We start from the raw sequence: 21,377 nt of genomic DNA, 5'->3' as shown, positions 1-21,377 counted from the left end.
TCACTTGTTCATATAGAGCATGCCCACATCACTGAAATCCAGTCCACGTTTTCCCTGCAACCTAGGTTGTAATTTCTCAGTTTTTGTTAGCTGTTTGTGAAATTAAACGTTCGCTCACATTCTGTGCATCTCCTGGGGGCTAAGCCCCCCCTGTCCTTAAAACCTAGTGACGCCCCTGGTTGTACCCCAATGTTTTCATGAAAAGAAGGTTGGATTAAAAACAAAATAATAAATAACGGTTAACCATATATGATAATGGGTAAAGATGCCAATACTAAATGGTAGCATTGATCACATTGGATAGCTTTTTCTTTCTTAAATATAATTTATTAAAGTGGTAAAATGATTCTAAGTAAGTATTTTATTTTCTCTCTCACGAGAGAAATTTGCTTTGGGCAAACAGAGAGCATCGGCGACACATACATAAAGATTTTACATAGACAAACATAAAAACATGAAACATGAAACACATTGCATTACCCAAACACATGGCCTCACCACCACCTTGAAACCCATTATAAAAAACATAGTCTAGGGCCTAGACACTACCCAAGTATCCATAAGGATGACGCACTGTCCACTAGTTATTGCACTATTTCCCAACCAGTTATTGCACTATTGCCCACCAGTTATTGCAATGTTCCATCACGGAAAGCTCCCTCCATTAAGTAGCATAATTGCTAGCGGAACTAGGGAGTTACTTTAATATATTTAACCTACAAAATGGGAGCCGGTATCTTTTGCCCAGAGCCAACAGCTCATACTCCATGTTTAGGACATGGGTTGGTTCTGTGGCTATCTTAGAACCTTGCTTCCTAACTGTGTCATCAAAAATCTCCTTTAAGGAGGATGGGGACCGGGTCCCCATTATTTTCCCTGCCCTCTTAACAAGGTTCTGGAGTTGTGCTTTGGCTCTTACGGTCAGGTTACCGAACCATGTTGTGATGCCATAGCGTATCATGGACTCACTGGTAGCTCTGTAAAACAACATCATAATGTACTTATCCACACCACTGCACTAGAGAGATATGGATGACTTTTTTTCTATATCTTTATTTATTTTTGCCTAAGAAATGAATTTCAACCTTTATTCATATTTGTACAGGAGAGCTGTAGATTATGCAGTTGACTTATGGTGTACAACAGAAGATTTACTCTTTTTTTGTTCTTTATGATCATTGCACTCAGCAGTATACACGCGCAGAGCCAGAGACGCCCAATGACGCGGATGGTGTAGCCGGTTCCGGGAGCGGGGCTCGATGCGGAAGTGCTCCGCCTCCCCGTGCCACAGCAGTCAAGATGAGGACGTGGAACTGCCTGCCTAGAGTGATGTTCAATCAATGGCTATTTCAAATCCTGTTAGCGATTTTATTAGGTAATGTCCATAGAGCGACGGCCTCTCCCGAGCCCGGCACATGGAAAATTACCTTTGACAACGTGAGTAGTACCCCGAAGTGTGATTGTGTGACAGATAACTTCAAGGCTAGCCCAGGACATTAGCCTGCTAAGCTAGCTGGCTAAAAACATTGAGCATGGGCTGCAACGTTATGTTGATATAATCGTGATCTGTACTATATTGCACATTAGTTACTTGGTTAAAAAAAAAAAAAGAGAAAGAAAAAGCTATTTAGTTGTTGGGACGGCAGGAAAGCTTCAAGCAGAGCAAACAGGAACTCAAACAAGAGCCGATTGTTTGCATTGGCTGGCTGACGAACCTCCTAATACATTCGAACTGGATTTTAAACTAGTTCAAACATGGATTCTCAGTACCTATGCTTATCATTAATCTGTCATTTCGTTGACTTCGACTTGATAATACCTGAAGTCGGTCAAAAGGAAAGCGTAGCCAATCAACCGCTGTTATCAATAATGCAAGTTTTGAGAAGTTCTGGTTACCTACACTGATTGCGCTCGATATTGGTGTCCAGTTGCAGGGTAAGGTAAGCAGCCTAATGGCCTGCCTGGATCGCTGTCATCGCCCTAATCTCTCTCACACACGCGCACACACGTTTCCCATTCAAGGCTGACATTCTTTCCTTACCGTAATAGACTTCAAGACCGTTGCTGTTGAAGAAAGCCATGTATAAAGACACGGACATACAATTAAAAGGTATGCAACTCCTATCTAAACTGATGCATATTCAAGGTTTGACTTCTAGATCACTGTACACCGGCATGCCCATTAATAGTAATTGTTTACATTTTTTTTAGTTGAGCACGTTGGCTGTCCGGAAATAGTGACCTTCACCATTCAGTGGTACTTAAAGTTCTACCCGTGTCAGAATGAGTTAAGGAATATCGAGGTGAGTAGCCCAAAAACCTCAATTCTAAGTAGTCATTCAAAGAGTTGTTGTTTTAGAGCTGTTCTTTTCACAATCCAATCTTTGTGGTGTTCTGAAGGCTAGGATCTAACTTTCTGCTCCTCTCCCCAGGAGATGTATGATAGAGTACCTCTTAGTCGTGGGAACAGCCTGGACCCCAACCCTCAGCGAGTGGGCGAGTACATCGAACACATACACACCGACCTGATCTGTAACAAGGGCCAGAGCACCTTCGCCATGCTCAAAGTAGGAGTCTTTCATTCCACCGTCTTGTATTTTAAGGTCTTTTAAACTTCATGTCTTGAATTGTGTTTCAGTTTACTTTATAATCATTGATATTTGCATTATATTTTTCATGTAAATTTTATTTTGTGACTTTTGTTGTGTCTTGAAAAGCACTAAAAAAATGAAATATCTGGTTCTTCTTGTTCTTGTTCTTATTCTTGGTGGTGGTGTTGTTGTTGTTGTTGTTCTTCTTCTTCTTGGTGGTGGTGTTGTTGTTGTTGTTGTTGTTGTTCTTCTTCTTCTTCTTCTTTTTTTTCTTATCTATTTCAGAAAGCCAAGGGAGGGCCACACACTCCCTCTGCGCTCAATGCCTCCCCAGTAAGATCAACTCATTGCTTTTGTGTGTCATGAATGCGTATACTACTGTGGTTCTTCTGCTTAGCGCTGACTGAGATACTACGAACAAATCTACAAGCTCTTGTTCTATATGCGTCTGGTCCCCCTCCTGTTCAGACAGATTTCCAGCAGACCTGGTCCTGGTCGGGCCAATCACAACCGTTGATCTAACATGGGGCGGGTTTGATACTATGAATGAAGGGTGGAGCACCCAATTGGAGCAGAGTTTTCGTAAACCACCACGATGGCTCCCACTGGTGTGACTTGTTTCGTTAACATGGTCTGTCCAATTGCGTCACGAGGCACGAAAACGAGCCGAGAGGTTACAGACTCGTAAGCATTTTTTAATTGTTCACGGGATGTTGGACTACCGAGCTACAGCTCAGTCATCATTCATCGGCAGATTGTCACGGTCTCGAGTTTAAGCTGGATTGTGCTTTGAGCTCAAGTCGAGTTGGGTGTCAGGTGAAATGGGAATCGTGAATTGTACTTTGTGCTCCTCTTAGGATGAGAACTACACCAGGTGGCTCAGCGAGGAGATTGTCAATGTCAACAAATCTGTGAAGCCCAAGGATGACGTCATCGCCACCACATGGAAGGACGGACCCTACCTACTGGTGGTCAGCGTCAAATCCAACAAACCAGACGTCAAATGGAACCTAACGGGTGAGCTTAATGAGACCGATCACATCCGTGTCATTCGCAGTTCATAGTAATTGGCAGCATCGGCATGCATCGGTGTTGACATGAGGGCATTTGCCAGATTGGATGGCTCTATTTGTTCTCTGTATTTGTAGATATGTTACCTCTACTGGTTTTCCTTTTTTCAGTGAACGTCATCATGAAAGGATCCCACGGCTTTATATCGGTCACTGAGTGGCCGCTCATGATTGTGAGTGCATTCAGTGATTACAGTGCATACTCATATATTCAGAAGACGACTGCGTAAATTGGTTCCCGATATTTCAAGATCAACACGAATCGGGTCAAAGAACACTCACTTCAACGTCATCCAATTGACAAACCGTTGAATATGCTGGGCAGTCTAATACGTACGTTGAACACAGTGACAATGAAGAGGTTTGACAGTGCCCCGTTACCCATCTCACTGGAGTGGTAGCGCTATTGGGTAGAGCTAGCAACTGTTGAGGGGCCGACCTGACGTGTAGACCCCACTGAGCTGAAACGTAGACCCCTATAAGCTGAAACGTAGACCCCTATAAGCTGAAATGTAGACCCCACTGAGCTGAAGTGTAGACCCCACTGAGCTGAAACGTAGACCCCACTGAGCTGAAGTGTAGACCCCACTGAGCTGAAGTGTAGACCAGCTGAGCTGAAACGTAGACCCACTGAGCTGAAGTGTAGACCAGCTGAGCTGAAACGTAGACCCATTGAGCTGAAGTGTAGACCAGCTGAGCTGAAACGTAGACCCCTATAAGCTGAAATGTAGACCCACTGAGTGTGACTCCGCCCTGTCCCCTCCCAGTTCTACATGGTGATGTGCATCACGTACATCCTGTACGCGCTGCTGTGGTTCGTGTGGGCCGCCTGCTACTGGAAGGACCTGCTGCGCATCCAGTTCTGGATCGCCGGGGTCATCTTCCTGGGCATGGTGGAGAAGGCCGTGTTCTGCGCCGAGTACGAGAATACCAACGCCGTCGGAACGGCATGTGAGGATACCCCCCCCCCCCCCCCCCCCCCCCCCCCACACACACACACACACACACACACACACACACACACACACACACACACACACACACACACACACACACTTTGTGGCATGACTTTACTATGATGTGACCTGGACTGAATTTAAAGGCAGGCTCATGGCTTTCTGACCCTCACCATCTTGACTTCCTCTGTTGGCTGTGTTCTCCAGCTCAAGGCCTGCTGATCTTTGCCGAGCTGCTCTCTGCCCTCAAGAGGACTCTGGCTCGCCTGCTGGTCATCGTCGTGAGCCTGGGCTATGGCATCATCAAGTTAGTCCGCATTATTGTTAGGGCTGGGTAAAAAAATCAATTTAATCGATTTTGGATCGATTTCATTGGTCCTACTACAAGCTTTGAGATGGGGAGAGGGAGTGGGAAGATGCATTGGTTTGAGGCACAGACCTTTTCGATTGTTGTAGTATTTGTGTTATGTGATTTTACTGTATAGGGTGGTTGTTGATATAATATATTTTTTGTTAAATAAATGTAAATAATGGTTTTAAAGATTATACTTGTAATATGTTCAATCCCTCCATATTTCCCCTGCTTATTAATGTGCACAAATGTACTGTATGTACACCCTACTGTTGCCGGCAGACACATAGAAACCTCCCGGCAGGGTGCGCTTTGCGAGCACAGAAAAAAATTTGCGAGCAGAAAAAAAAACATTTCACCTCCGCTGCTGCAACTCCATCCTCGGGGAAACACTGTGTCCAATTTACAAGTTTGAACTTAAAACCTGTTGTTTAGGGTGAAGAGAAAAAATGAAGTACATCTGTATTTTTTAACACAGTAGAGCAGATTGAATCGAGTCGAATCGTGATCAATCGATTCAGAACCTTATGAATCGAAATCGAATCGATTTAGGAAATGGGCCAAGATACCCAGCCCTAATTATTATTATCTCTTTTTAAAATATTGACCCACACACTAGCAGGTGTTTCAATTGTATGATGATTGGCACGTGGTGTGAGAACGCACCTGTCCAAGGATCCAAGCAGTAATGAGTTTTCTCTCTCCCTCCCCCCCCCCTCCCCCCAAGGCCTCGCCTTGGGACTGTGATGCACAGGGTGATCGGGCTAGGCGTGCTGTACTTTGCCTTCGCAAGCATCGAAGGAGTGCTCAGGATCACTGGGGTGAGTGCGCACACTCTCTCATTCAGTGTGTTCAATGTGGATTAAACCAGTTGGATAATCCACAGACAAAAACTGGACGGTCCTGTTGAAATCAAAAGGGGCTTGTGTGGGTAATGATAACATCACGGGCTGGTGGGAATACTATTGCTTTTATTTATTTGTGTTTTAAAGTGTTACTTAATTGTGACAGCCTTTTAGTTTGAGTGATGTTTACTCTAAATGCTATCTTTTATTTACTGATCACTATAAGCAGTGTGCGTCCAGATGTTTAACAGTGTTTTATTTTTGTTATGTTGGGTTTCCCCTCACTAAAGGGCATAGACAGCGGCAACTTTATCATAACCCTGATTATCCTGGCCGTGTTTGACTCCTGTTTCCTGTGGTTCATATCCTTACAAAATACGTGAGGCCGTCATTCCCTGTGGCCCATTGAACCTCGGCCATCGGAATGCTATGTCTGTTATTACTGTCTCAGAAACCCAACCCCTTTCTTCTCATTGGTTGAGCTTTGTAATTGCTTCTGTATGTTCTTCCCAAGTACTATTCCTCCCTTTGGTTCTCCTCGTGGGTCTTTGCTTCAGTATGGGAGGGTTTCAATCATGCGATCGAAAGTTCCACCGAAAAAGATCAAGCTGCCATCTTGGAACTTGTTGAGCGACCACTTGGGAATAACCAAGCAACCAGTGGTGTAAAAAAAAAAAGCACCAAGATGGCGGCTTGGTACGTGGGTGACATCGCACATCGAAACCCTCCTATCCAGGATTTCCTGACTGATTTACTCCTATTCTCCTTTTCCTCCTTTGCACCCTGCCTCCGCTCCCCATGGCCCTTCTCTACATCACCTCTCCCCCCATCTCCTCCATCTGCCGTCTCCCCCCCCTCCCTGTCCCTTCCTACCCCCCCAGGCCAAAGACTCTGACCTGGCCTTGCTGGCCAACATCCCCCTGGCTCTGCTTGACTCCTCTCTAAGCTGGTGGATATCCTTTGGTGTAGCTTCCAAGCGGGCTCCCCTCTGCCTCTCCCCCTCTCCTTCTTCTTCTTATCTTTGAAATACTGCGGTTGTAATTACCATTCCTAACAATGGGCGTGACCCCTGCATCTACTCGGCTGTCACTGATATAACATAAATAACATGGTGGACACGTTTAGCAGGTACTAGCATAATTTGCCAATGCATTTTTAAACAAATCCTTTGTATTGTGAGGTGTTTTGTGTCACTGTATGTTCTAGGAATGAGTTGGTATCAGTGCGAGGCAGAACGCAGAGTGATGATTAATTAGACTAGTAGCCCAGCCGGTCCTGTCCAAGGTAGACTGAAGAATATCTCTTCATCCTACAGGGCACCAGCGATGAACTATCTATGTTGTAGTTTAAATCTCCAGCTGTAGTGTTAACATACGAACTATGCCCCACTGTAGATACAGTCTGACGATTGGCTCATCATATAGTATAACATGTATGACCCTGATGGAGCAGATCTGCAGGTAGTATTGGGGATACGTCAACGGTGTGTACATATGTCGTCGCTGTGTGTTCTCCTTGACTGCCGTGAACATTTTTGTCAGTCTGGCACAAACCATCAAGACTCTGAAGCTGCGGAGGAACCCTGTGAAGCTGTCCCTCTACAGACACTTCACCAACACGCTCATCTTCGCCGTCATAGGTCAGTCTGCCCACCGCCCGCCTTCTGCCCTCCCACCCCGGCCTATCAGGAGTTGTTGTTAACTGAACCTTTTGTGTATTGGTCCAATGAATGGGAAGCAAACGTTCAATTCAAGATCGCGTTTGTTTGTTTATTGATATCCCTGAGATAATCATTACTGTATGCAATTCATTTTTTATTTTTTTTACCTAAAATGTGTTTCCTTCTTGCGTTCAGCTTCCATTATTTTCATGGTGTGGACAACCAAGAAGTTCAGACTGGCAGAGTGTCAGTCGGTAAGTATACCCAGTCAAACGTTGGTGTTTACCTTAAACACATCCACATAGCTCTCCTTAAAGGGATCCCCATAGGACCTCTGAGCTGACCTGAGCTCCTCCCACTGTCCACAGGACTGGATGGAGCTGTGGGTAGAAGACGCCTTCTGGAGGTTCCTGTTCTCCATCATACTGCTGGTCATCATCTTCCTATGGCGACCATCCGCCAACAACCAAAGGTACCGACGGGAAACTCCTGAGAGAGAGAGAGAGAGAGAGAGAGAGAGAGAGAGAGAGAGAGAGAGAGAGAGAGAGAGAGAGAGAGAGAGAGAGAGAGAGAGAGAGAGAGAGAGAGAGAGAGAGAGAGAGAGAGAGAGAGAGAGCTATGGGGCCTATGCCATACAGTAAAGGCCACATAGTACTTTGTATTGTGTAGCATCTTATCCTAGCTTTCTTTGTTGTATACGGGGAATGGGTTAACCTAGCAATTGTAAGTGCTTGGCACTTGGTTCTATGACTATATACTGCACCGACGGTGATATATTGTTGTTTCCTTTTCTTCTGACAAATGTACTTATTGTAAGTCGCTTTAGGTAAAAGCGTCTGCTAAATGTAAATGTAGTGCCACTACAAGGTTTGATGTCCACGCGGTCGGCTCACTAGCAGACCGAGCCAAATCAACACTCATAATTTGTCTGATTTAAAAAGCCAAAGACAAGCAGTAGGAGACCTTTGTGCTGTTTTTGTGAGGCTTTGTGGTTGACGGATGTTGGGCTGTCCTCCCCAGGTACGCCTTCACCCCCCTGATCGACGACTCAGACGATGAGGAGGAGGTGGAGTTCCTCGCCTCGACCAACGTTTGTATGTGGAGCGCATTCAACACTCAAATATTTTACCGTGAAGTAGTGCGTGATGTGAACCAATTTTTCTGTTCCTCTGTCTTTGTTTCTGTTCCTAGCGGAGGGGATAAAGTTGAGAGCGGCCAAGAACGAGACGAACGGAACGGCTAAGCCTGTGCCCGCCACCGCGGTCAGTAGCCTCCGTCACCACCACACCTTCGTCACCACCACACCTCCGTCACCACCACACCTCCGTCACCACCACACCTCCGTCACCACCACACCTTCGTCACCACCCCACCTCCGTCACCACCACACCTCCATCACCACCACACCTCTGTCACCACCACACCTCCATCACCACCACACCTTCGTCATGCGGTCTAGTTCACGCTGTTAATCTTTGTCGGACTTGGAGATATTGGAGAGTCAAACAGAATATGATGTAAAAACTGTTAGCGTTGAGTGTTTACGCGGATGTGCTCAGTTAAAGCATCGAGATGTTCTACTGACACAGTAGAGGATTTATAAAGAGGTTATTTATAAATCGACACAATTTCCCAAGTTTTCATGTAACCGCTTATTGGGCAATGTTGGCCTATCACAGATATGTCATGTCGGTGTACAGTATATGTTGTGCTCTAGTCCAACTCTCTTTACAGCTGTGCTCTTGTAGATGGATCACACTCCTGCCTAATCCAACAGGGGGCAGTGTTTCACCTTTTTCCCTCTCGTTTTTTGTGCGACACACGCAGGAGGAAGACCTGAAGTGGGTGGAGGATAACATTCCGAGCTCCCTTACAGACGTGTAAGCATCCTATTTATATGACTTGAATCCCGGCAAAGCCTTTCCTTACACGAGAGCAGACCCCAATCCCCCGATAACCATCGTTTCTCCTGTCCGTTGCAGGGCTCTGCCCGTGCTGCTGGATTCCGATGAGGTATGAATCATGTTATTACTCGTGCATTCGCGTAAGCAGAGAATAGGTTTCCAAACCAGACCCAAGCTGAACCACAGCCTGTGCACTGGGAAAGGGAACCCCTGTGTGTGTGTGTGTGTGTGCATGATGGGAGCATGCCCAGAGAAATCTCGAGGCAATTTCTATAATAAAGTGAAGCGGGTGTTGATTGAACTGTTTATCGATATTATTGGTTTTCTCGCACACAATGAAAACATCCCTTTTATGATTTTTTTTGTTTTTTCAGGAGATCATGACCACCAAGTACGAGATGTCCAAGATGGAGTGAACTTGACACTTTTGCCCCCCCACACACACACACCCTCAAGACCCCACCGCACCAGAAGGAGGTTCCAGCACGGTGGTCTGACGGTTGGTGGGGTGGGGGGGTCTCTCCGTCCCGTCAAGGGGCTTTCCGCGTCCCTTCTCTGTTCTGTTTACCCGTGTTAATGTGACACAGCGCTCCGTCATTCCTCCCGGTTCTCCCGACCAGCCGACCGGCCCCCCCGGTTAGACTGGGGGGAGACCCACGCTTCGTTCCAACCAGGCGAGCTCCCCTCACCTGCAGAGTTCACCTGGCTCCCTCTGCGTAGTGACATTCGGAGACCACAGAGGCGCTCTTCACGGTGACCCTCTCCTCCGGCGTCGGGGGGGGCGGTATCTCTGGGGGCGGTCTTATGTCCGAGACCCTGCGTCTCCCCTCGTTTTCTCTTTTGCAACAGGCCGCCGCTCTGCCCAGCATTTGGAGCGGCAGCAGTTCGTGTATTGACAGATCGAATATTTATTTCAGTTTTTTTTTTCTCCACGTGTGTGAATTTATATCTTATCTAAGAGCGAGTAGCTGACCACATGCATGATCTCTAGTTAATAGATTATATGTATTTTTTTGATTTGTTTGCACAGTTTTATAGGGCGTCCTGTACAGTAATGTATGTCGTCGTAGGGACGGATGCAGAGTGGGTTGTGTACAGTGTTGGAGATTAAAATGGAGATGTATGGAATGGATGTAGTGACTTTTTTTAAGTGCTTTTTTGTAATTAATATATTGGCCCGCAAACGCTTTATATCAATAAATTCTATTGTTTCATGTTGTTCAGGTCGAAGTATATTGCAGTTAACTTGAAAAGGGCTTGTTTGCATATTAATATTAATACATAATAAGACGTATTATAAGACGTGTCGTATTATAGCAAAGCAAGATGGGGAGTAGCCAAGATTCCTGAAGTACTCTTTTCAACCAATAGAGAACATTCAACATTTAACAGGCTAGTCCTAAACACGCCCAAAGCGGAGCTTATGTCATTCTGGAGGGCTTGTGGGAATACTATTTCTTTTATTCATTTGTGTTTTTAAGTGTACTTAATTGTGAGGGCCTTTTTAGTTTGAGTAATGTTTACTCTAAATCTAAATGTATGTGAATGTGTGTTCCCCCTTTGGTGGATTATTTGACTCGCGCCGTAAAATGTAGTAAATGATGTCACCTTTTTGGAAAAATTCTCTTTTTTCTTTTCTGGAAAAAGAAATCGTCATATTAGTTCTGCGTTTGTGGCGGCCCCATCCAGCGTTCGCCCCGGCTGGCTCCTGGCTCTATGCAACAGGTCCACGTTATGGCACACCGTCGTCACCATGGTTTTACAATGTAGTTATTAAGATTCCTGTGTTTTCTATAAATCTAAATATGTGAAGGAAACCTGGAATAATCGTGTTTATGATGGCAAAGTGCTACTTTCTTCTCCCCCTCTCCCTCTGAGTTGATGTGTGGCAGTCTGCCCTGGACGGTTGATTATTTGTACAGATGGGCCTTGGCTCCATCCCGCTCTTTCCAAGCTGCACAGGTGGAGAGGTGTTCGCGTTCTGGGACCTTTTTCTTTTCGGGGGGTTCCTGAACTTTACGTACGGGTGGGGACTCTCAGTTCTCTTCGTTTCTCTCCTGCTCGGAGCCTCGCCGCAAACCAAATTGTGTTAAGAGTCACAGGGGTCCCATCGCTCTTACGTCTTCAATAAAATCTATATTTTTACTCAAATTCGTGCCCTGTTCTTCTGTGCAAAACGTATTGCGGGTGATTTATTACAGACACAGATTCTAAGTGTAATGCTACAAAAAAAAACTGAAATAATGAGTGGTGACAAGACAAGAATGACAAACTAGTCAGCAAACACCGGAAATAAACTAAACCTATGAGAATATTGCATGCAGTGCTTTGTGACCACAATACAATATAGTCTCTCATGATCAAACCAAAGATGATGTGAAAGCAGCCTGTGGAATGATGCAGCTTTAATGGAATGAATTGGAAAAATGTAGATCATGCCACTGTTCTTTCATGCGCTCACTGTCAGGAATGAGGCGCTCCTTCAGCCTGTGGGCTGAAGTCCATCCAGGTGACCTTCAACTCACACTGTTTTAAGTCCATCGTTCTGAAATCTGCGTTAAACCAACCAGATCCCTGGTATTTAGGGGCCCAGGAATGTTGAGCTGCATTCAAGCAACCCAATAAACCCATTCTATTGACATTGTCTTATATAGCCACTACTACTACTACTACGAGTGTTATGACTTACTATGGCCCACCCAGAACGCAATACATCTTATTAACACAACCCTTTGTTTCGCTTCTTTTGCTCTCAAAATGATGATTTGGGGCATGAATTTCCCCACATTAAAGGATCTATAGGTAACCCGAACCCAATTTTCTGTTCACTTTTCACACTTGCATTCCAAACCAACCGATCCGTCCCACTGACGAAATATGCCTGCGTCTCACTTTCCCAGGGATTCAGCAGGAGAGAGAGGGTAGAGCTTCTAGCGTTTCACTTTGAAAGGGCTCATGGATTTATGCATGGGTCTCCAGGTAGGCAAGGCGAGACAATGTTGTTCCGGGACTATATACAGTACAGCTCGTGGCATGGCGATGCCCTTGGAATCCAGAGAATTTGGAATGTGGAGGGTTTTTTTTTTTTCTTGAAAAGGTCCTTATATATGATACCTGATACCTATGAAAATATGCACCTTCCTGCTGTGATCTAAGCACTGTGCAGGGTTCTCTATGGGCATATTAATATCTATGGCATGCTCTTCTGATACGGGTCTTGGAAATGGCATTCATGTCGATTTTTGATTACCAATAACCTATGAAACATATTATAAAATATAATAACAGAATCAGATGATCCTTATCAACATTATTTTACCAAATCACCACAGCCTACAGGTGTGCCTTCATACCAAATACTACTTTCACTTATTGGTTGCTTCTCCACTTTGGGGTCGCGACCCCATGCGGGTTTGGTTCCCAGGACTAAGGTCCCAGAACAGGTTTGAAAAAACACCCCCCCCCCCGTGTAGGACCTCTGAGGGGAAAGGTTTTTATAGTATACAGACCATATTGGAGAATCAATTTTATTTTGAACATTGATGAAATGCAGTGGAATATTATTTCCATTTATTAGAATGTCAGTTAACACTTCCTAAAGGAAAGAGAAGTGTTGGCTGACAAATATATTTATTATATTTTAAAAGCAAAAGTAGCACTCTCTTAATTTTGACCCAAACCACACTGCTACGGGCAAGCTGCCAGACAGACAGACGTTAAGGACAGAAAGACAAAGGGTCAGGACATATCGAGATGGCGCAAGAGGAATTTCTGAGGAAGTAAGTTGTTTGTATTTGCGGATCAGATGTCGGGAAAGCTTGCTGATTTGGCAGACCTGTCAGAGATTGTTTTGTTAATTTGAACTGAATGTCTCCATAAATGTTCCGCTGGATTGCAACAACGGGGACAACAGGGTAGAGACAATTTACCCGACACATTGGTGCAAACTAAAATGGACATGTCCTTAGCTTCCCTATCATAAACAACACCTATGACTTGTGGTATGTGGCATTGTCCATGTTATTATCATCTCCTGCTGGGCTCAGATCTCTTGGACCATGTGTGCAACAAACACTTTACACACATTGTGTTGTGAATGAAGATAGGAGGGGATGAGGAAGATGAAGATAGAAGAGGAAGGGAAAAGATGACTAGGCCACATGTGGGGAACATTAACATATTCTCTTTCTCCCAAAAATACATTAGTGAAGCAAGAAAACGGACAAATGTGTTTTTTATATTATGATGGGTATTATCTGCATAAAAAAACACTGTGAGGTTTTCCTTTCATTTCTCAAACCGTCAATGAGTGTGGCTAAGACTGGGGAATGTTTAATTCAGGACCAACATTCCTATCTTCAAACATTGGGAAAGCCATGCTTCCCATAAAGCCAAGCAGTGTTTATTTAGAATCTGTGATTGGCTAGGCATGGCTGCGATAGCCATCCCAGCGCTGGTTATTCTTAAAAAGGCATATGTGATGGATTTAGAAGGAAAGTCGCAGCAAATCTTGGGAGTAATTTAGAAACATACTGTTGAACATCAAGTCAGGAAGTTTTAATAAACAAGGACTGAAGCCTCTGGCCAGCTTTATTTTTAGTTCAGGAGAAATTGTTATAGGGAGTCATTAAAATACCAGCCATATTCTGTTGTGCTCGGTCAAATCAAGGATAGATAACGGTGTGATCACACAAAGTCTTGATAACTTACAGTATATAAAAACATAGCAAAACATGACTGTGTACATAAGTGCTCCAATGTTCCAGACTGGTAACACAAATGACTTCTTTGAGAAAGCAAACCGGTAAAAAAAAAGAACAAATATGAATGACATACAGTGAGAAAGAAGATACAACCGATGCATATATTTAAATTGACAAAACCAGCAATAATATTTCCAATAAATAATAATTATTACGGTTATAATGTCGAATAGGGATTGTGACAGTTTGGTGTAGAAACTAGGGTAGTGCATTAAATGGGGCAAATGCTAAACTACGCAAAAATAACCTATGATGGGCTCAAAACAAACACAAAAACGAGAATCTTCAACAACAAAAACACATAATCAACCTTCTCCCTCTGAACCACTCAATCCACCTCTCTCACAATAATCCACAAAATAAATCCGCTAAGGGACATTGCTCCCTCTTTCAGTACCGGACACCCTTCTCCAAGCCCCCCAAGCATTAACGCGTGACACTCGAACAAAAAACAGCTTAGGTAACTGATAACTGAAGCAACGTCACGGTCGGCGACCCGACCAGCCTCCGCAGACCGCCGGTTCCATACTCTTTCTTTTACTTCTATAATCTATTCATCATACTTTTGTTTTGTTGTTTTTCGTTCACCCCCCCCATCCCCTCTCAAGTCCTCGGGGGGGGGGGGGGGGGGGGGGGGGGGGGGGGGGCCTGACCCACCCGCCCGTTCAGAAGCTGTACGGGGACACCAGCACGCGCACCTTGGCCACGTGCTTGGCCTGGAAGGTGCGCTCGCTGTACTCGGACATGTCCACGTCCACGCTGAGGTCCAGCGGCCCGCTCAGCTGCTGCACCAGGAGCAGCTCTCCCGTCTGCCGGTCCGACCGCTGCATGACGAAGGTGCCGCGGGCGTTGCCCCCGACGATGCCGAAGCGCAGGCTGTCGGGGCCCGCGCGGCCGGGGGCGCTGGCGGTGGCCATGCGGAACAGCGTGGCGGGGGTCTTCAGGTTGGAGGGCAGGGACAGGTAGTGGAAGGACACCGTCTTGGGCGCCATGTGGCAGGGCCGGCTGGTCACGGGACAGGGGTTCCTCTCGCATTGGCTGGGGGGGGGGGGGACGCAGACGTCAAGGTCAACTTACGCAGACGCCAAGGACAAGGTCAACTTTATTATCCAAGTAGGAAATTCATGTGGTCAGCATTACACGCTCCATTGTTATACAGCCTAGCATTAAAAAAACATAAATACAAAACATTAAAAGAAAGGAATAGTAAGACCGACAGAGCAGTAAGAACATAGAAAACATGACAACCATGCATGAGTAAATAAAACAGTAAAATATTTCAGCGATATATACAGTGTGCTCATAGTTTTAAATGCCTATGAGTTTTTATGTCTTTTTTTGTACAATGTTGTTGTCTAATTGCTGTAGGCGCAAAACACTTGCTGTACCTAGTGGTCCTAATTTTCTTTTGCAGGAGTCTGCCATTTGACCTGTTGCTTCTTAAGAATTTCTGATGAAGAGGGTGGATCATGATAACACAGTCAGAGGATGCATAGACGATGCATAGGAGGCGAGCGGCTGGCAGGATTAATCAGTGCTCGCTTGTGTTGTTAGTCAGAGAGCGGCAGTGGGAAAGCGGCCGGGGAACGGCAGGGATTCGTACAATAAGCGAAAGTGTATCTGGTTTAGATTTGCGGTTAAGAACTCTTTGCCCAAAGAATTGAATCATTTATATCGAGGATTGTCCACCGCAAAATGTTGAAATAGAATTTTTGTTCAGTGGTCTCGCATCCATAAGTCTTCTTTACCAAACTGTCCCTGGTGAACCTCTCATCTATGAACCGAACACGCACACACAAACACACTTTCCACACACATACGGGAAACGTAGAACCTCAAAGAGTTGGGAGGAGACAGGAGCGATCTGACATGACAGAACCTATGCACACACACTCAGAAGGACCTGCCACTTACGGCCCTGCTGCTAGTACCGGGCCCTACCCGGGCATATGACGCTAGAACAGCTGCACTGCACCGCCTAGCCCTACATCTGCATTGTTGACGTCTGACAATTTGACAAAATGGTGGAGGACATTTTTTTTTAAAAAGGTCTTTCTATATGATTTGTCCAGACACTCCTCTGTGTACACTCCGACACTACAACCAACCCCTGGCCTGCCTAATATTTCATTTTACAATATTAATACTAATCTATTTTACACAAGTCCAGGCATTCTCCCAGTTAGAGATTTTTCCCAACATATGTTGACCCACTCTGCTGGCGGTGTGACTGCATCTGACCTCATAGACGCTTCACTGGGAATAGACAGGGCCGCGTTTCATGCACTTAAATGAGGCAGCTTGTGAAGAACTGGCGACTCCAGGTGTAAAAAGCCAAGCCAAGGGTGCTTGAGAGATTATGATGGCTCTGGCGACGTTGGCTATGACTTAAGGGTTGAGGAACATGTGTTGAATACATTAAGAGCAAGAAAAAGAGGTTTGCGTTCATCGTATGATGTCTCTGAGATGATGCAATGCTTTGCTGTTAGAGAGATTAATACTCAGATAGACTGATGCTCGGGTTGGATTGTCAGCTAAGACGAAAGTAAAGATGATGTTGAGGAGCCTTGCTTGAACTTGTTATGTCTATCAAGACGGACAAAAGTAAAGAAAATTCTTTCAATGTGTTTGTAGTTTTGATGACACTGAGTCATCACGACTAACACAGAGTGTGTTCTTTGTAAAGCACAGTATGTGACTCCAATTCCTGCCATTTACCAGGTGCATGATTTAAGGACACAGCTATTAAGCAAATTAACCCCTCCCGCCCGCGAAAGAAAAACAAAACGGCAAACACACAAATTGCATGGAGAGCCCATCATTCATAGAGCAGGGAGGGCCGAGCAGCAGGCACTCACAGGGGAGAGGTCTTGACGTAGCTGATGTTGCCATGGCCAGGGGGACACTCGGGGCTGACACACTGGAAGGCCCCCCCAGTGTTGATGCACGTGGTCCCTCGGCTGCAGTTGTGCTGCTGGCTCAGACACTCGTCCACATCTGGAGGAAAAACAGAAGGGAAAAAGCATGGATGAGGTAGCACACGGGGGGGGGGGGAAGGAGGAGAGGAGAGGCGGAGCAAGGGGGGGAGGAAGAAAAGGAAGGATAGGAGGAGAGAAGACGAAAGCGGAGAAGAGAAGGAAGGGGAAGGGGAGAGGGGAGGAGAGGAGTCAGGCCAACTTTTTTCAGTTGGCCTGACTCGATCCCTGCTTCCTGGTTACCACAGCACGGCGGCACTGGGCTATGACTGTTTATTTGGATTTTCAGTTGAACCCCCCAATACACACACAAACACACACACACACACACACGCACACGCACACGCACACACACACACGCACACACACACACACGGTTTGCGAGCGCACCTCATGTCCTCCAGATTGTTTTTCCTGGGAAGCGGTGAGCTCATTTGTTCCGCTGGCAAGCAGAATGAACTCAGGGGGTACATTATGATAGCCACACCGGCCGCTGGGGGCGGACAAACTCCTGCTGCACAGGAGCCTCAGGAACCGGCACTACCAACCCTTCCCCTGCTCCTCGTGCACACCACGGGGATCCAAGGGCTTTGGCCCGACACCTGTTGTTTTCTGAGCTCATGAACCAGCGGGATCCTTCAGCGCATAGGCCTGTGAATGGGCCTTTGTCCCCATCCTGTCAAGGCTCCATGAGGCGACAAACCTGCTGATACAAGGGCTTGCTTACTGGGCAGACTCAGTCGGGGAGAGGGGGGAGAGGGGGGAGGGAGGGGAGAGGGGGGAGAGGGGGGAGAGGGGAGAGAGGGGGGAGAGAGGGGAGAGGGGGGCGAGAGGGGGGAGAGGGGGGAGGGAGGGGAGAGGGGGGAGAGAGGGGAGGGAGGGGAGAGGGGGGAGAAGGGGGAGAGAGGGGAGAGAGGGGGGAGGGGGGCGAGAGGGGGGAGAGGGGGAGGCAGGGGAGAGGGGGAGAGAGGGGAGGGAGGGGGGAGAAGGGGGAGAGAGGGGAGAGAGGGGAGAGGGGGGAGAGGGGGGCGAGAGGGGGGAGAGGGGGGGGAGAGGGGGGAGAGGGGGGAGAAGGGGGAGAGACAGGAGAGGGGGAGAGGGGGGAGAGAGGGGAGAGGAGGGAGAGAGAGGAGAGGGGGGAGAGACGGGAGAGGGGGGAGAGGGGGGCGAGAGGGGGGAGAGACAGGAGAGGGGGAGAGAGACAGGAGAGGGGGAGAGAGGGGGGGAGAGGGGAGAGAGGGGAGAGGGGGGAGAGACAGGAGAGGGGGGAGATTTTGGGCTGAATTCACGTAAGTCTGATTGTTATTGAAGTGTGTCTCGAGACAAGCAATTTCGCTGCCCCCTGTAGAGTCGGGAGGGCAAAGATTTACTCAGACCGGTTTTATATTATTGGGTCTGACTTGGGAAGTGTGAGGGGGGGTGGGGGGGACTGAGACTGAAATCAGATATTACGATGACAACAGCCATTGGGAAGAATCAAATGGCCTGTCCCTCATAATGGATGACCCAAATATCTGGTTGACAATCAGCCATCGAACCATGAATTTCTTCCTGGGGATTTTTCAATGGCTTGAACTGCTGCCTAAACTTTTGGTCTAATCCCTCAGGACGAACAGGCTTGAAGCGGTCCTTAAAACATTCGTTCCAGTGTAAATGACGGCACCGTTCATTAGGGGTGTCGACAAATCCAGCGGCTGTCATAAAAATATACCTTGCATTCCCGCCTACGTGTGTGGACGTGTTCACGCGAGATTTGCCGAGTTCTCAGAGACTACCAGAGAACCTGGTAGCAGAGTCTTAATGTGAGAGGACCCCCCACACGTCCTCAGTGGACTTGTGTGGACCACCGACCCGACAGCAAGGTGGGACTAATCATCAAGACCAGTCCTGTACCGTGTGTTGACAAAGTCGGCCCCCCGACTTTAAGTCACCCGGTGGGTTCCGGGGAGACTCACTTAAGGCTTAGTTATGGTTCCCCGTCGACGCAACGCAAGGGGATTTACGGACCCATTTCGTCCTTGCGGACCCTTCTTGCATCCAATGCAAGGGCCGACGTGCACATCCCAAAAATCGTAACCTTGCGTCGAGGCACAGCAGCAGCGAGGGCTGTGATTGGTCCGCTCACTGCGTTGAGGCGTTTGCGTGGTCATTGCGTCGCGTCGGCGTGGAACCGTAACTGAGCCTCTACCTTCGCAGCTCCGTCCGTCCAGGAGGAGCTTGTAGCCGCTGGGGCAGGCGCAGTGGTAGGACCCGGGGACGTTCACACACTCGTGGATGCACAGCTTCCCGCCCTGGTCCAGTCGGTACACCTCACACTCGTTCACGTCTGAGGAGGCAGGGGGAAGGAGATGAGATGAGCATGTACACAAACGTATACACACACGCATGCACACACACACACACACACGCACACACACAAGCACAGACACACACACAACCCACTACAGAAAACCTGCATACCGAAGTAAAACATGTTAAGTAAATAACGTTAAAGAGTATGCGTTATGCAGGTTCGTCTCTGTGGCAGGGATATGCATGGACACACAACCCTCTACCACGCAGGAACAGTGCAGCCACAACCGCAGCAGTACAGTTAGGGATATGGGAAAGGAGAACCCTGGCAGATGGAGTTATCGGAGGTGCCGCTCATGTGGAAGCCTGCATCGCAGCTGCAGTGCTGGGCCTGGTCCACCTTGGCACAGCGCGGCCGCCTGCTGAAGGCCGGGTCGTTCATGACGCTCCACTCAGGCGGGGCTGAGGGGGGGAGAGGGAACAAAGAAGGATTAGACTGGGGAGAATAGGGCCTGACATGTTGACAGGCACACACCGCTGTGAGAGAAGACGGTGTTCGAAGAACAACCGACTTTATATACATTCAAGAACTCGAACGGCAGCAAAGATCCTTATGAGATCCTGACGGTTATACGCTGTGCACAGAAAGAGGACAACCGTGCATTTGTGATCAACCCTGGATTACAAATGCAGTTACCAGATCCAAAGTGAAAATCCATGACTCTGTTCATAACAAAATGGAGGGGGAGTTCACCTGTCTGGGTGGGGTGCTGGCAGTGAGACCCACTCCAGTTCATGGGGCAGGTGCACTTGTACTGCTTGACCCCCTCCACGCAGGTACCCCCGTTCTGGCAGGGGTTACTCCCACACTCGCTCAAGTCTGGGGGTGGGGGGGGGGACAGAGACGAACCAGACCTCTCATGAATGGGAAGACGATGAACTCAGGTAGAAGGTAGGGAAAACCAGGGCTGGACGGCCAACAGTAGAGCACTGACGGTATAAACGGTAGCGAATGCTATCAATCGCAGTGGTGTGTGGTGTGAATGCTGGATGACTTTCTGGTTGTTGCAACTGACACGCAGCAGGCTGTCTACAGTGTCTCCCTTGTAAGGGGAGACGGAGGGTGTGAATGAGATTACTGTTAGCCCCTTCGTGCCAGCCAGAGTTGGCAAACTTCAGGTGTGAGAACCGGTAATGAGCACGAGGGATGAGAGACCGGTCCTATCGTGTTGTCTACAGTAGGCTACAGTGTCGTCTACCGCTTCTTTTCTTTTTTGTATCTCTGGGTAGATTTATTTTGGTGGAATCCAGTGGAATCCAGGAAGATACCTGTGTGATTGGCTGAAAACCACCCCTTCAAAACAAGATGAAACGATAATCCTTCTAAGTAATTTTTATCACACATACCTCTCTCTTACACATATCTAACAAAGTCTATCCTAGAGCTCACGCATACTTGTTTTGAAGTTTTAAGGAAAATGTGTGTATCCCGCCCACAGTGGATTGCAAATGCAGTTAATTTTTATTACCCCAAGATATTTTTTAAGATTGACATGCTACAAATTATCGATCTCTCTCTATCATTATAAAAGTATGAAAGACTTGAATGTTCCATTTAATGAGAGATGAATACTTGGTCATTACAGAGAAGGATTGCCAGAGGTTTGGTTCAGATGGTTCGCCCACATTCCAGATCCAACACATCACATTAGGACCAATGCCCCATTCCACATGCGGTACTTTTCAGTAACCATTAATAACTGATACTGATATAACTGTGGACGATACAACATTTGACTATTAGAGTAGTCGACTAACCCAATAGTTAAGAGATTTCTCACTCCAATTTGCTCAGAGTGGGACATTTCTGGAAAATCACCTTGAAACGGCCTCCCCAGACTGTGTTTGCTTAAACATTAGGTAAAGCTTCTTGGAGCCTTGCAGATGATCTAAAGTGTGACGACTGAAG

At 46.9% G+C, this 21,377-nt stretch overlaps 2 protein-coding genes across 2 annotated transcripts in view; one reads left to right on the top strand and one right to left on the bottom strand.

Moving 5' to 3' along the window:
* Positions 1-1,292: 1,292 nt before the first annotated feature.
* Positions 1,293-10,506, top strand: tmem87b (transmembrane protein 87B). The gene is made up of 19 exons (XM_079730565.1): positions 1,293-1,437; positions 2,050-2,110; positions 2,212-2,303; positions 2,433-2,567; positions 2,877-2,924; positions 3,449-3,608; positions 3,773-3,834; positions 4,429-4,612; positions 4,825-4,924; positions 5,697-5,790; positions 6,105-6,178; positions 7,347-7,453; positions 7,670-7,728; positions 7,843-7,946; positions 8,495-8,568; positions 8,666-8,736; positions 9,302-9,354; positions 9,457-9,487; positions 9,753-10,506. Exons 1-19 carry the CDS (start codon positions 1,300-1,302, stop codon positions 9,792-9,794), a joined length of 1,689 nt encoding a protein of 562 aa, XP_079586691.1. The 5' UTR covers positions 1,293-1,299; the 3' UTR covers positions 9,795-10,506.
* Positions 10,507-14,806: 4,300 nt separating this feature from the next.
* The window catches only part of fbln7 (fibulin 7), a gene marked incomplete at its 3' end in the record, with an annotated part of 13,023 nt that continues 6,452 nt past the window's right edge, over positions 14,807-21,377 (bottom strand). The window contains exons 4-8 of the mRNA XM_079731000.1: positions 20,163-20,288; positions 19,733-19,870; positions 19,305-19,442; positions 17,000-17,138; positions 14,807-15,179 (exon numbers count right to left, since the gene is read on the bottom strand). Of these exons, the coding sequence (XP_079587126.1) occupies positions 14,807-15,179; positions 17,000-17,138; positions 19,305-19,442; positions 19,733-19,870; positions 20,163-20,288 (914 nt within the window). The remainder of the gene's footprint in view (positions 15,180-16,999; positions 17,139-19,304; positions 19,443-19,732; positions 19,871-20,162; positions 20,289-21,377) is intronic.

Source organism: Pollachius pollachius (assembly GCF_949987615.1).
Source record: "Pollachius pollachius genome assembly, chromosome: 2".
Classification (NCBI taxonomy): Eukaryota; Metazoa; Chordata; class Actinopteri; order Gadiformes; family Gadidae; genus Pollachius; species Pollachius pollachius.
The sequence above is the reverse complement of the archived record's forward strand: the minus strand, read 5'-3'. Positions and strand labels throughout refer to the sequence as shown.

What these genes read in the sequence shown, in the direction of transcription:
- tmem87b (XM_079730565.1), top strand. Translation starts at nt 1,300, where the DNA reads ATGAGGACGTGGAACTGCCTGCCTAGAGTGATGTTCAATCAATGGCTA. An exon ending in CTGAGTGGCCGCTCATGATT is followed by an intron (nt 3,835 to 4,428) that starts GTGAGTGCATTC and finishes GTCCCCTCCCAG; the next exon opens with TTCTACATGGTGATGTGCAT. An exon ending in GACTGGCAGAGTGTCAGTCG is followed by an intron (nt 7,729 to 7,842) that starts GTAAGTATACCC and finishes CACTGTCCACAG; the next exon opens with GACTGGATGGAGCTGTGGGT.